Source organism: Pongo abelii, chromosome 18 (genome assembly GCF_028885655.2).
Source record: "Pongo abelii isolate AG06213 chromosome 18, NHGRI_mPonAbe1-v2.0_pri, whole genome shotgun sequence".
NCBI classification, from domain to species: Eukaryota; Metazoa; Chordata; class Mammalia; order Primates; family Hominidae; genus Pongo; species Pongo abelii.
This window is the reverse complement of record NC_072003.2, coordinates 76,808,961-76,824,839: the sequence shown is the minus strand read 5'-3', so window position 1 is coordinate 76,824,839 and position 15,879 is coordinate 76,808,961. Positions and strand designations below refer to the sequence as shown.

The 15,879-nt window shown below is 43.0% G+C and overlaps 1 protein-coding gene across 1 annotated transcript in view; it reads left to right on the top strand.

The window, feature by feature from the left end:
* The first annotated feature begins 1,631 nt into the window (after positions 1 to 1,631).
* Positions 1,632 to 15,879, top strand: part of ADAMTS18 (ADAM metallopeptidase with thrombospondin type 1 motif 18) — a 153,501-nt gene continuing 139,253 nt past the window's right edge. Inside the window, exons 1-3 of the mRNA XM_009250966.4 lie at positions 1,632 to 2,071; positions 2,172 to 2,259; positions 5,052 to 5,368. Of these exons, the coding sequence (XP_009249241.1) occupies positions 1,982 to 2,071; positions 2,172 to 2,259; positions 5,052 to 5,368 (495 nt within the window). The 5' untranslated portion in view covers positions 1,632 to 1,981. The remainder of the gene's footprint in view (positions 2,072 to 2,171; positions 2,260 to 5,051; positions 5,369 to 15,879) is intronic.

Genomic DNA, 15,879 nt, shown 5'->3' with positions numbered 1-15,879 from the left:
ACAGCCTGGGTTTACCTCTTCCCGGCTGCATTCCATAAAACCGACTATGTGTATTGAGCTATCACTTCATCGAGGCTTGACATGGACCTCATGTTAACTACTTCAGTACCCACAGGACTGAGCAGAGTAATACATCTACCTGCACTTCCACTACCACTACCCTCGTCCAAGCAAGACACTGTCATTGTGCCCCTTCATGCCAGCAACAGCTGCCTGGTTTATTTCTCTCTGGCCCTGCCTCAGCGCATCCAATCCCCACACTCGCTCAAAAAACGATTCACATTTTTTTATTATTGGACATGATGTTGCCTCCTACACCTACACAAACCCACATTCATTTAAATCTAATGGTTTCCAACATGCTTCGCCCCAGCTTACAAGGTCCAGCTGACCCAGCAACTGCTGTGTTTGCTTCTTCCTCTGGCCTGTAACACTTTTCACGTGGCAATCACTTAACTACCTTGAGACCCTCACTTATGCTGTGCCCCCTGTCCTAACATGCAAGATCCTACTCCCCTCTTCCCTTATAAAACCGATCCACTCTCTCTGGCCTTATTTTAAGTGTCAGCTCCTAACAGATGCCTTGCACGCATATGTGTGTGTGTGTGTGTGTATATATGTGTGTACATATATATACACACATATACACACATCTTATTCCCCCCATCTAAATTAGATTCTGCTGCCATCTAATTTAGGAGACTATTCGTTTCCTTTTTAGTATTTGTGTTCATTTTGCTTCTATTACTGTTGTTGAGCTATCCAATCAGATTCGTTTCCACTGGCCCGTGAGAATGTATTTTGTTCACCTCTGCAAACAGGGATCAAAGGATCAAATAAATGTCTTGAGTAAATGAACAGGCACACAGCAAATTGGATGCATATTCCTGGTGATGGCGTGCGCTGTTATAACTGATTTCTGTGGGTGTGGGTATCTGGGGCCAAGATTCAATCTCGAAGAGTGGGAAGCACGGTCACGTTGAGAAGAGAGAGAGAGAGAGAGAGATCCGGGAGAAGAGGGAGGCCCCCCGCGTGCCATGAGTTTTTACGTGCTGCAGACAGTGACAGGCTCATTGTTCTGGTCCTCCGGGCTGCCTCAGATTTGCTGACTCTGGGAAGCTAGGTTATCTTGTGCGCATCTGAGCCTCCTTTTCTTCATCTTTATCAAGGAATTAACAATTTCCACCTGAAAAAGGTAGGGCCTGAGGCAAATGCGATACAGCAGGGGATAGCTCCCAGCACTTAGGAAGTGTTGAGGACGCTATCTCGATTCTTTCCCAGAAGAGTTGAAAATAAGAAGTCTGCACAGGCAGCGAAAAAGTCGCGCCACTCACCTGAGCCTTTCCTCTTCTGAACTCATCTCCCAGTGCGCTTAAATTACGTTTTCCAAGCCTGACCCTGGGCGCTCCCCTCCTTCTCACGGCGTTCTGTCCCTCCCTCTCCATCGCTCCCACCCAGCCTCCCCGCCCCCTTCGCCCCCTCCCTCGGAGCCGGAGCCGGGAATCCCACGCCCTTGCACCAGCCTGGGGGCTCGGACGAACCCGGGAGCCGCTGGTCGCCAATCACCGCGCGGTGGAGAGGCGGGCGCTCGGCTCCGGCGCGCTGGGGGAGCCAGCTGGCGCTGCCTTCTCCGTAGCCTCAGACGCTCACACCGACACAGACAGACGCACAGAAGGGCAGGCAGACACCGACAGAGTCTCCCAGCCGTTTGCGCTCCAGTCCCGGCCCAGGGAGCCCCCCGCACCCTCTGGGGTGCCGCAAACTGCAGCTCAGCAGGCCTGCGCCGGGAGAAGGGAGGGCGCGCAGACGGCCGGAGGAGGGGCGGTCCCAGCGCGCCCCTACTGCGATGTGAACGGCGGCAGCTCTCACCTGGAGCCGCACCTGGGGCGCCGAGCTCCGGGACTGCGGAAAGAATGTGCGCCGCTCGTGCGCTCCGCCTGCCGCGTCTGGCCACCAGCAGCCGCCGCGTCCGCACCTGACCATGGAGTGCGCCCTCCTGCTCGCGTGTGCCCTCCCGGCTGCGGGTTCGGGCCCGCCGAGGGGCCCGGCGGGACTGGGGCGCGTGGCCAAGGCAGGTGCCGCCGAGCGGAGCTCCGAGAGCGGGTGGCAGGGGGCGCCCGACGCCAGCCCCGCCGCGCCCCTCACGCGCGATGTCACCTTTTCTCTTGCAGGCGCTTCAGCTGTGCTGCCTCTGCTGTGCGTCGGTCGCCGCGGCCTTAGCCAGTGACAGCAGCAGCGGCGCCAGCGGATTAAATGATGGTTCGTATTTGCCCCCCACTCCCAAGAAGGGGCTTTCGCAGCACTTTGTCCCTTCCTTCCCCCAAAGAGAGAAAAGATGGAAAAGCGCACCCCCTAACCTGGCAGGTGTGCGCTGTCTTGGAAATGGTTCCTATTTGGAGAGGGGGGAAGGTTGGCAAGGAATGAACTTATCAAAAGAATCAGTGCCCCGAGCTGCAAGTCACATGAAAGCAAATACTATCCCTCCTTCACAGGTGGCTTGTTAAGAAGAACAAGAAAAAAAAAAATCTTAACTGTAGTGAGAAATTCGAAGGGAAGTGGACATTAACTAAGGAATTACTTATTTCCTCCCTCTCCTAACTCTTGATGGGGGAAGCTAATTCTTAGTGGGAGATGAAAGAATGTGAGCCTCTTTCCTCTCTCCATCTTTCCTCATTTTTCTCTCGACTTCTGTTCCTTTTCTATATCTTCTTTTTTCTTTCATTTCTGCTTCCCTTGTTTTACGGATGCCTAAGGCTGCTTTTAGAGAGAGGAAAGCAGGTGACTTGAGGTCTCTGAGTCTTTTATCTTTTCTGACGTTCCCCAGCCACCAACTTCCAGAAAATCCCTCACTTCTGTCATTTATTAACTTCCCCGTGGAGCCCAGAGGGAAATCCTTGTTTTGATTGTTTCCCATCAGCTACAGGAGAACAGCTGATTCCTGACGCAAGGTGTCTAGCAAAACCTTACAGTTCAACCTGGATTCTTTAGAATTCTGTAATTTTTGCAAGGTTATCTCCTTTTCTTGTCAGGGTAATGGGGAGTGGGGCAGGATGGAGTCATGGAGAAGGGATTCACTTTTTGTCCAAACAGGCTGCAGTTTCTAAAACCACCCCTCATTCTTATATCAGGATCAGATGGCTGGAGGCCACGTCCGACCCAGCCACCACCTTGTAAGGACCTCACCCTTACTCAGCTCCTGAAGTGATCAATCAGAGATCACTCTTTACAGGGGACACTGACTGCCCTTCTTCCATCAAAGACTGAATGTAACCAACAGCCTGTTATTCTCTGCTTGGAAACAAGCTGGTAGCAGGTGTCTGGGGCCGCTTGATGGCTGGTTCCATAGAAGGCTGGCTGGATAACGTTCCTACAGAGCCTTCCAAGTAAGAGCAGGCAGAGTTTCAGATGATTTGGGACAAGATGATTTGGTGAGAAACAAACTTCCTGCATATGTCAGGAATCTTTTTCATAGTTAAGTTTGACAGAAGGAGAAGGTAGACTTTCTCTAAGAACTTGCACATAATCAAGAGCCACATCCCTTTAAAGCAATATATCAGATTTTTAAGAGAAGAAAAATATTGTATATCTGGCTCAGATTTTGAAGGTTAAGAGAAGGGAAAAACTTTTCCCCCCATTATTGTAAAATATGTGTGTCAGTTATACAGCATTTTTAGTTAAAGGAGGGATTCAACAAGAAAAATGGGAGTGGGAGGACATAATATAAAAATGAAAGCTGCCCAAGGAATAAGTCACAGATGGTTCATAAACAGAAGAAAATTATTGTCTATTGGGGAGAATTCTTTTTTAATGTGAGCCTAATTAGGCCATCACTCATTGATCTTTGCTAGCTACAGGGGCTCCACTATTCCTTAGGTTTTTTTTTGTTTTTTTTTTTTTCATTGGAGGAGGGGGAAAGTTGTTGACTGTTTAGGGAAAAGAGAAATTTCTCTTCCTTTTCCTCCTCAAGTAACTGGGGACCCAAGTGACTCAAACATACCTCGTCATTATTCAACAGCTTTCTAAAGACTTTCCAAAGTAGTTTCCCATTCTGTGCCTCGAAAGTGGAAATGCAGGCTGTTTTTTAATGCGCAGAGGGCATATTCCAAATCATTTTTGTGGGATGATGCTTTTCAGCTTCAATGTTTGGTGAAAGAAAACAGTGTGCTGGCTTTGCTTTTCAAATAGCAAATTGTATTTTAGTTCCTCTTTGGAACATTCAGCAATTAGTGCTGCTCTAGGGAGCAGTGGTGAAGGTATTTTTAAACATGCCTTTCCAGGTGTCCCCTGATCTGCCACTCCTCCACCAACATGCCTGAGCAATTTTATACATCAGACTATATAGGAGGGTTCTGACAATTTTGAGGCATTTTTGTGCATGACTGTATTTTATGCTTACAATTAAATGGGATCATCCCTGTGAAAGCTCACAGTAAAATGCTAAGGGTGATACAAGTGCCAGAGTTTTCTTATCACACATAAATAATATTGGAAATATGAAAATGCTGTTGTTTGCCAATGATCTGAAATATCTGAAGCTACCCCACACTGTGAGTTAGGACTTGAAATGCAAACTCTGCCTCTGCCAAAATGCTCCCGATTCAGTTTAAGCACACAGAAATTAACCTCCTTGAAGAAATTTCCCGATTTTGTAGTTTTATGCTTATTAACTTTATCTTCCAAAAAATTAAATTTTATATATATGAATGGTTCTGTGGCCAATATTATAAAAGGCCCAGACCATTAAACATCAAAAGAGTGTTCTAAATCTCTCTCTAGACAATGAGAGATGATAAATTTTTCCATAGACATCCATGAAATTCATCAAAATCGTGCTTGGCTTTCGGGCACCTGTAGAAATGACTGTGGCAGAGTTCGTTGTAGAGACAGGTCTTCTGCTTCCTGTGCTCCTCTGAATTATATTTGATCTAGGTGCAAGGCAACAGGAACAAAGATATCTTTGAGCTTTGTGTTGTTCTTTGCCAGCTTGCTGGAAAGAGACCATTTGGAATTGTGGGCTCTGGGTGCTGACAGCTGAACTTTTCCCACTGCAGATTACGTCTTTGTCACGCCAGTAGAAGTAGACTCAGCCGGGTCATATATTTCACACGACATTTTGCACAACGGCAGGAAAAAGCGATCGGCGCAGAATGCCAGAAACTCCCTGCACTACCGATTTTCAGCATTTGGACAGGAACTGCACTTAGAACTTAAGCCCTCGGCGATTTTGAGCAGTCACTTTATTGTCCAGGTACTTGGAAAAGATGGTGCTTCAGAGACTCAGAAACCCGAGGTGCAGCAATGCTTCTACCAGGGATTTATCAGAAATGACAGCTCCTCCTCTGTCGCTGTGTCTACGTGTGCTGGCTTGGTAAGTACACCCCAGTCTGAGTTGAGCTCCCTCTTTCGTGTTTTGTGTAACTTGAATGAACAGATGTCTGCAATGTAAGTGCTCTTCCAGCCAACTCCACACATTCACACTGTCAGCCTTGATACTTCTAATATTCTCAATTGAATTAATCTAATCTGCTCCCAGAAAAAGAAAATATAATAGAACTTTAATTACCATTTAGAACAATCTTTTGATGTTTAATGGCCTGGGACTTTTCATTCTCCATGTTTGAGATGATCTCCAAGGAAATTAACTTGATGGATGCCATTCGCTTTGTAATGTCCCGGGAGACCAGGCATTCTATAAATCTAACAAGCTGCATGCATCTACATGGCTTTGAAATGGGAAAACTGTATTTCAATGTGAAATTGCATTCAGCAGCCCTGGTAAGGTCAACCTTCACTTTGCTGAAGGGAGGCCTTTTGTCTTCTTTGAACTAATCTGTTGCTGGTGTCGTGCTCACGTAAGACATCCTTTTAGAATGTGGTGTGCTGTGTTCCTGGGCTGGCAGGATTAAATGTGGCATCCAGGGAAGCAGAACCTTTTAAAAGCATTTGGGATCAGTGTTATTTGCTCCCTATGTAATCCTCATCTGCTGAGCACCAGGCCAAGAATATCAGTGTAAATGATACTCTTCTCAGGACTCAATCAAATATACGAGGCGCTAAATGTTGTTCTGGGTTGATTTCATTCTGTGTTGTGATTGAGAAGTGTCTTGAATTGACAGAAGAGTTTGTGTGTGTTGAGACACATGGCGATTATGCTCTGGCATGGCCAGAAGAAGGAAAACGTGAGAAAGCCCAAGTGAGGATGTAGTGAGTAATGTACATGGTACATCATGGCACAAAACAAGAGAGGTGGCTTGGGTGTGGGTGAATGTGGACTCCCATGTTCTTTGTTAGTTGAAACTTTCAGTTACTTTTTAATTTTTTTCCCCCTATTATGGCCTGAAATTCGGCTAAAACCTTTCATTACAACCACAATCATGGTATTCTTTCTTTGGTCTATTGAAAATGATGAACATGGCTCACCATTGACCTATATATTATAACATGGTTACATGCCTCTGTGTGTGCACACATGACTATATCTTGGTTTTTTGTTTGTTTGTTTGTTTTGTTGTGGCACATCTCCTGCTCTTTACTTAGCATCCCCTCTGTATTTCTCTTTCTTCTGTCTATTCCAGTATCCTAAAGGAGGAGTTTACACAACCCACCGTAGTGGCTTAAACTATCCCATTCCACATACCAGTAGTTAAAAGCAGTCTGCCCAGGTTCTAATTGTCAAACCAGTATTTACTCATAAGACCTTAGACAAATTGTTTAACTCTTTGTTAAGTAGAGTTAACTATGCCTTAGTTTCTTTATTTCTAAGATGGGAATAACAAGAGTTTACATCACAGGGAAGTGGGGATTCAATGACTTCTTATGTGGAAAGTGCTATAGCAGTTCCTGGCAGGGAATAATTGCTCCATAGCTGTTCTGTTTTCAGCAAAACTTAGCCTCCTCATGTTTAGCACTCTCAGGACTTCACTCTGTGAGTGATGGAGAATCTGATCAATTGTCTCAAATTAATAATCTCATAGTAATAGATTAATATTATCAAAATTTCACATGAGTAGAATCAAAATTTTTCTGTATGAAGATTTCACAATGTTTTTATCCATTTTTTTTAAACTTTTAGGTTCAGGGGTACAAGTGAAGGTTTGTCATGTAGGTGAACTCATGTCACAAGGGTTTGTTATACAGATTATTTCATCACCCAGATATTAAGCCCAGTACCCAATGGTTATCTTTTCTGTTCCTCTCTCTTCTCCCACCCTCCACCCCCAAGTAGACCCCAGTGTCTGTTGTTCCCTTCTTTGTGTTCATGAGTTCTCATCATTTAGCTCCCAATTATAAGTAAGAATGTGGGATTTGAATTTCTGTTCCTGCGTTAGTTTGCCAATGATAATAGCCTTCCTCTCCATCCATGTTCTTGCAAAAGACCTGATCTCGTTTATTTTTATGGCTGCATAGCATTCCATGGTGTATATGTACCACATTTTCTTCATCCAATCTGTCATTGATGGGCATTTAGGTTGATTCTATGTCTTTGCTATTGTGAATAGTGCTGCAATAAACATTCACATGCATGTGTCTTTATGGTAGAATGGTTTATGTTCCTCTCATACCTAGTAATGAGATTGCTGGGTTGAATGGTAATTCTGCTTTTAGCTCTTTGAAAAATTGCCATACTGCTTTCCACAGTGGTTGAACTAATTTACACCCCCACCAGCAGTTTGGGGCTGTTATGACTGAACATTCTTGTATATGCATTTTGATGAACTTATGGACACATTCTGTTGCACACATGCCTAAGAATAAAGTTGTTGAGTCATAGAGTGTGTATAAATTGAGTTATTCCTTATCTGAAATGTTTGGGACCAGAAGTGTTGTGGATTTTCAATTTGGGGAGGATTTTGGAATATTTGCAGAATATATTCTGGTTGAGTATCTCTAAGGCAAAAATCTGAAATGCTCCAATAAGTATTTTCTTTAAGTGTCTTATCAGTACTCAAAAGTTTCAGATTTTAGAGCATTTCAGGATTTCCAGTTTTTGGATTAGGGCTACTCAACCTGTATATGTTCAGTTTTAATGAGTACTGACAAGCAGCTTTTCAAAGTGGTTGTACTAATTTAAACTCTCATCCCCAGTGTATGAGAGTTCCAGTTGCTCCAAATCCTCCTGAAGACTTGATATTGCCTATTTTTCCATTTTAGCTGTTCTGATTGATAGATGTGAAGTAGTACCACATTATGGGTGTAGTTTGCATTGTTCTGATGGTTAATGAAATTGAAGGCACTTTTTTGTTTCCATTTTCTTATAGACATTGCTCAGCTTCTTTGGTTAATCAGGGGTTCATAACTCCTCTAAAGTTAATTAGCAGCTATAGTAATGGATTCAGAATTGTAGATGATTCAAGAGTTCAGAAAAGGAACAAGCCTTTAACAGGCTTGTTGGAGAGACTCATCAAGTTAACATGCCAGGAGAGACAGCCACTCTTCTTCTATTAATACAGAAACCGAGAAGAGATGAACGAGACTGGGAGATGAAACTTCTTCACCTGAAGTTTATGTATCTGTGTTTCTCTGAGTGGGGCCAGACCACTGGCCTTAGGATCCTTTTGGATGTGGTAGCAGTTTTCTAGTGTGCATGCATTATATATTAGGAAAGCAATGTCACCTTTAAATGATTTGACAAAGTACTAATAGGAATCTCCCATTATCTTGACTGCTAGAGAAATCCCCAAAGAAAGTGAAAAATGGTAGAACGGTTATAATAGTGAATACATACGTACATACATACATATAAGCAGACATGCATGCATACATACTCCAGCTAAAATTTTTCTAGCAGAGAATTTGCCTTAATCATTCAGAATTAACCTGTTTGAAATATTTGTAATAATTTCTTAAAATGCACCCATCTCTCCTGCCAACTCACAGGTCTCACTTTATTCCAGAATTGAGGTAGTTGTTACTTACTTGGAATAATTCATGAAACAGGGGTTGCACACTTCCCTGAGTAAATACTGCCTACTGTTATGTTTAGAGATGATTGTTTTAAAATTTTGAATGCTTTTATAGGGTAACCTAGAAAAGGTCACCCCTGTCTTCTATACCACGTGGCCTTATAATCTGTGAAGGTACTAGGATTTGCAGCCTTTGTCCCAGAATCTCAGAGGTACAGATTAACCTAATCTAATGGTGATCTGACATGTCTGTCATTTCTACTATATCCAGCCTCCCTCTGACTAGCACAGGGATGAGAAAGTCATTACATCCAGCAAGCCATGACATTGGTGGAGACTCTTCATCTTGCTGTTGAACCACAATCTTAAAATTTTTACATGTATTTCTTAATTTTGTCTTCCAACAGAACAAACTTGCATGTTTCTTCCTATGTACTAAGAGATCTAAGAAATTTTACTGCTCAAAAATAGTCTAAGTGATCCTTTTTGTCAGGACAGTGATTATCAGAATGTGATCAACTATGATTAGCTTCACTTGAAGGGCTGGAAATGTGAATTCCTTTGTCTACAACAGAAGCTCAGGGAGGCTGGACACAGGAAGGTATATTTTTAATTCTCCAGATGATTCTGATGCATACGAATATCTGAGAACCACTTAGTGAAAATGCTTGTATTTTTAGAACTTGTTAGAAAGACACATTGGCTCATCATTTTTTATTGTTCTTATGTTTTTAGAGACAGGGTCTTACTCTGTCATCTGGGCTTAAGTACAGTGGTATAATCATGGCTCACTGGAGCCTCAACTTCCCAGGCTTAAGCAACACTCCCAACTCAGCCCCCCAAGTAGCTGGGACTACAGGCACATACCACCACACCAGGCCAATTTTTGTAGAGGCGAGGTTTTGCCATGTTCCCCAGGCTGGCCTCAAATTTCTGGGCTCAAGCAATCTTCCTGCCTCAGCCTCCCAAAGTGCTGGGATTACCAGGCTTGAGCCACCACACCCCACCCTATCCTTTTTTCATTCGACAACTATTAGCCTCTAGTGTGCAGGCACTGTTGAGAGCATGGTAGATGAAGCTTACCAACAAGATGGATGTTAGATCCGGGTCGTAGAGCTTACAATCTAGGGAAGAGAATGGAGCAATACTTTTAGACCTGGAAACTGCTATTTTTATTGTGAACCAAGCTGTGACTCAACCCTGAAACAAGGAGTTTACAGAGTATGGTTTTAGAAAAGTGGGGAGCTGGTCAAGTTATTGCCAAAATGCAACCTCTCTGAGCTGTACAATGCATATTAGCATATTGACAAGTCAGAAATGTCTTATATTAAAGACACCTGTTTAACTCTGTTTATACCTAGAGTTTCCCTAACTTCTTTAGCCAATGAAAATTTTTTTTTTCCAAGGAGCATCTCTTCACAGTTTGGTGGTGACATGAAAAACATCAACACAATGGTTCCCAAAAGAGATACTATAATATTATGTATTAATTTTTAACTGTTAAGAGATGCTCCAGGAATAAGTGCTTTATGGTCATACAAGTTAGGGAAAATTTAGAGGTTTAAAGGAAGCTAAAAAAAATCTTTAACATATTTCATACCTTTTAATACGCTAATATGCATTGTGAAGTGCCAAGAGGTAGGATTTCCATACTAATTTGACCACTTCTCCCCACCAACTCCCCGTTTTTTTTGTTTGTTTGTTTGTTTATTTTTTTGATATGGAGTCTCGCTCTGTTGCCCAGGCTGGAGCGCAGGATCTCGGCTCACTGCAACCTCTGTCTCCCAGATTCAAGCGATTCTCCTGCCTCACCCTCCCAAGCAGCTGGGATTACAGGCATCCACCACCATGCCTGGCTAATTTTTTTGGTATTTTTAGTAGAGATGGGGTTTCACCATGTTGGCCAGGCTGGTCTTGAACTCCTCACCTCAGGTGATCTGCCCGCCTCAGCCTCCCAAAGTGCCAGAATTACAGGTGTGAGCCACCGTGCCCGGCCCACTCCTCCTCTTTTTGAACCACACTTCCATCAACATCTTGTACCAGGGTTCTGCGGTTCACCCTAAAAGAGCAGTTCCTAAGTCTGAGATTATTTGTACTTTACTTGTACCTGACATGTGTTCCGGTTGGGGAAATGCACCCCTTGCTTAAGAAATTCTAAACCAAGCTCCATTCTTCATGTGAAGATTGATTGAAAAGACATGCAAAAACTGTCAGTCATATTGCATTTCTGCCCAGCTTTGTAATACATGGGTGAGTTTACCATTGATGAATAACTTCAGTGAAGGCCCAGCTGGCAAGAGTAGTGGACTGCTTTGCTGTTTCTCTTGGATCTTCTGCCCGGTGTCTGTTTACCATCCAGCCTTAGCACTGCATCTGATGCTCTGAGTGGAGTATGTACCGTGATCAAGGCTGCCATGAGAACCCCCTCCAGCCTCAATTCCTGATGCATCATCCAATTTTGTCACTCGGTTTCCCCTCGTTTCTCTTTTCTTTGTCCCCAACAATTAAACCGTAAGTGGCGTTTCTCCCCCATGGCTGGCTGCCCTAATGTCCCCATTGTATCTTTTTTTTAGTGGTGGCCTTTTTTAGACTACAACTGCAGTGACCCATTCTCCAGACAGCCTGGGTTCTTGCAGAACTTTGGAAGCAATTGGATTTCAATAGGCGGTAGGGACGCTTTGATCTCCCCCTTTCAAAAGTATTTTATGACTCAGAAAGCTCAGTCATTGAGTTGTCTGTTGCTGGTCACTGCCTGCCAAACAGTCTTTACAAAGCTGATTTCCATTCATAAAAGGGCTGAAGTTGAATGACCTTCATCCATGGCGGGCAGAAAGAAACTAGGCTCAGCTGCTTTGGAGGGCCTTGTTAGCTAGTAGGGGTTTGTTGAATTACATATACCCCCTTGGAGCTTTTCGGTCACTTGAGAGGATCACGTGAAGTTATCCCCAGGATTAGCCTGGGTTGTATTTACGTGTTTTGTGAGACAGGCTAACTGAAATCAGTGATGTTTTCTTAGGCTATTACTCAATTCATCAAGAAAGGTTAAAAAGCTTTTTTTGTTGTTTTGTTTTGACTTCTCTTCAGACATGATTTGTGAAGAGAATTATTTGCTCATAACAAACTTGTAGCAAAATGCCAGATCAAACTCCTTTTTAAAAAGAATAGCCAAGGTTCTTGCCAGAGAGCAGGACCTCAAGGTGACTAAGGTCAGTTTGAGGGGGTCTCACATGGGAGGCTGAAAGGCCAGTCCTTCCTGCCTGTGCTGCCTGACTTTTTTTTTTTTTGAGACGGAGTTTCGCTCTTGTTGCCCAGGCTGGAGTGCAATGGCGTGATCTTGGCTCACTGCAACCTCTGCCTCACAGGTTCAAGCAATTCTCCTGCTTCAGCCTGCTGAGTAGCTGGGATTACAGGCATGCACCGCCATGTCTGGCTAATTTTGTATTTTTTGTAGGAACGGGGTTTCTCCATGTTGGTCAGGCTGGTCTTGGAGTCCTGACCTTAGGTGATCCACCTGCCTTGGCCTCCCAAAGTGCTGGGATTACAGGCATGAGCCACCATGCCTGGCCTGCCTGCCTTTTTGGGTATGACCACTAAGGCTTCAGGCTCCCCAAGTCCTGTGTTGTTAAGTATTGGGCTTCCTTCATGTCTCTGGGCCTTGGTTTTCTCATCTGTAAAGTGGGAACGGTACCTCTTTTTCTCTCATAAGATTGTGAAGATTTATGAGTGCTTAGCTTGGTATTCGGTGGAAGCTCCATGCTTGATTAGTCTTGACTTTGAACTAGGAGAAGGTCTGGGAAGGAAATGGCCATTGGAGTCACCCATAACACACACATATTCTCTCTCTCTCTCTACCGGCTACCACCCCTGTCTTGCCTTAAGGCCTTTTAAAGTTCAACCCTGTCAGAACAGGAAATGAACACTTTGATACTGGCAATTCTCCTTGCGGGAATGTTTGGAGATCTTGTAGGAGGGGAAAGTAACCACTACTTTATAAACTGAAGACATAAAATGAGAGAAAAAGAATCAAAGAGGAGTATCAACGGATAGATAATGATTTGCATCAATTCATGTATGATGAAGCAGCGTAGTGTAATGTCTTTGGGCTGAGACTCTGAAGTTCCATCTCTTGTCTTTGCTAGCTACATAACACAGGGAAAACTCTTTATCCTGGCTATGCTTTCTTTCTTCATTGATAAGTTGAGAATAATGATGGTACTTCTCTCATGGGGGCTATGGATGCTTAATTGAAAGAAAAATATTCTATGTGCATAGTTAGAATGATATTATTACTATATCATTATCAAAACCAATATCATTACCTGGCACATAGTGATAATATCAGTTGTGATAATGATATAGTACTAATTATCATTATTGCAGACCTTCCTCTGCAAAGGAGTTTTCAAAATTGACTGCTGACAGTTCTTACAACCCACAGGCAGAAAAGAGTTTCAGCCTAGATAAAAACATAACAGTTAATATTTATTAACTACTCTGGCTATTAACACTGGAGCCATTGAGAAGAGATTCAGCTAAAACACACAGGGAGGCCTTTAGAATATTTAACTGCGAGCTGGCATGATAAGTAGTTAACGTCTGTGGTGTAGGATTTTTTTTTAGTAAGGCACTTCATAAGGACCTGGGAACTTGAAAAGAAAAATATGTATAGGTCCCACCTCTGAAAATTCGGTAGATCCTGGGTAGAGCCTAGGAATTCAAGTTTAATAAAGGAAAGAAAAGCTTCACGTATGGGGGACTCAGTCATTGTCCTCAAGGTGTCTGAACAGGACCTTCAGTGGAAACGAGACTGCCTGAACCTCTCTGGGAGAGTTGTTTTTGCTTTGTGGAATGCATCACACCATATAAGTGTGACTGTCAATGCACAGCCTAGCATTATCTGGTAGGTATTCTAAGGAGGGAAGTGGGGTGGCTAGTGTGAATCAAAATGTAGAGATTGTTCTTGTTTATATAAGACTTTCAGTAGTAAGTAGAAAACTCCATCTCAGGCTATGTTAAGCATAAAAAATATGCATTTTTTTGGCTCTGGAATAATCTTCCTAATTCATCCTTTCCTTCCTCTATCCCTCCCTCCTTTCTTTCTTCTTTCCTTTCTTCCCTTCTCCCTCCTTTTTTCTCTCCTTTCTTCTTTTCCTTCCTCCCTACCTCCTTCCTTTCTTTCTCCCTCCCTTCCTTCCTCTTTTTTTTTCACCCTCCTCTCTTCTTCCCTCGCTCTCCATCTCCCTGCATCTCTTCCTTCCTCCCTTGTACTAGGATTGGCTAGCTTTCAGCAAGGCTAGATCCAAGGTATCCAATGATGTCACCACTGTTCTCTTTCTGTTGGCTCTTCTTGCTTCTGCTTGGCTTCCTTCTGCATGTGTGGCCACCTGAGATGAAGATTTCAACACTTCCTTGGGTACCTGGCATCTCCTGTGACTTATTCAGCAATATACTCCACAGGTGGACCCTATATAATACCTGAGAAGAAGTATGTGGGGCTGAGAGCTTTATATGGCCTCTCACCTATCTGCAAGCCTCAGAGGACCACATTAAATTTGTCTCTGTATCCAAACAAGACTAAACCATATTTTTATTTATGGATTGGTCTGTGAATTAATGCACAGAAGCAGGTCTGGAATGATGCATAGCAGACTGAGGGCTGCACAGTTTTTGGCTGGACACTCTTCATGAAACCAGAGCTTATTATTTCTGGAAGTTGTGTGTGTGGTTAAAACATACATAAATTGCATTAGCCAAACATCTTGTTTGGTGGGGGAAGAGGGATTACTTAAAAACAATGTATATTTTGGAGGGTTTTTTTATTACTATGCATAGATCTATTTTATTCTTTTAATTACTGCATATTTATTTTCTTCTGATTAATGTTTATTTCCAGGATTTTTTTGTGATGCTGCTGAAAATAACATGGAGATATATGACACTTCTTGGTTGCATGCAATTGTATATTTTATGAGGAGGGTAGGGAGAGAGAGACCTACTTTGTGAAAAGCTGACATGTCAAATACATATGGGACATCAGCTGTAGCCAGATATGGCTTGCCAACATTGACATTAACCACTCAGTTTCACCATCATCAATACCTTGCTTGTATAACATGCAAAGTTACTGAGAACTCATTTCATCCTTGTTTTCCATAAGCCTAGGGCAGTGGCTTAGAAAGTTCTCTCCAGAAGACCCTAAATGTGGGTGAAATTGCGTGGTTTCCCACCATGAGCAATAAACAGTTTAAGAGAAAGTGGTACTGATAAATATCTGAAGTCTAAATATAAACAGGCCTAATGATAGCACTAAGGCTTTCGTGACCAAAAGCATTTGCTTGGACTTTGTACACGTCTCTGTGAACAAACCCAGGAGTTCCTCTTCAGTCACATCAAGTTTTTCCCATGAAAGCCCGTTCCCACGGTTTTCTATCCAATTACAGAGCAAAATACACTCAAATACCATAATGCAAGTCTGGTGAGAGTGTTCTGTCTGGACAGCAAGCTCACCTCTCCTGAAGGGATGCTTTTGATGTACCTAAGGATTTCATTTTCAGCTGAATTCCTTTGATTGCTTTTTCATGCTGCTGAGCTTGGGAATATTTTATCTGCCCCTTATTACCACTACAAGTCAAAGGGGCATGCTTTCTAATATAAATTATATAGTGCACATCACTAATTTACTACAAGTCAGCTATGTGCACACCCTTATTTGAGAGACGGCACTTGAAAGGGATTGAGATAAGCTGGTAAAAGGAGATTATCTTTCTGCTGATTTACCGAGTTCTGCTACAACAGAGTACTTTTTAGTGTCTGTGGGTTCACCCTGTGATTTTACAATTCCTCGTCTCCTTTTTCTATTTAACTTTGCCTCTTCTAGGAGGTAAATGAAGTGTTACTCAAAATTAATTTTCTGTGGGTAAATACTGCATGCAGTCTTTTTTTCCCCCTGCCTTAATTATTGAGTCTATGTCTGTTT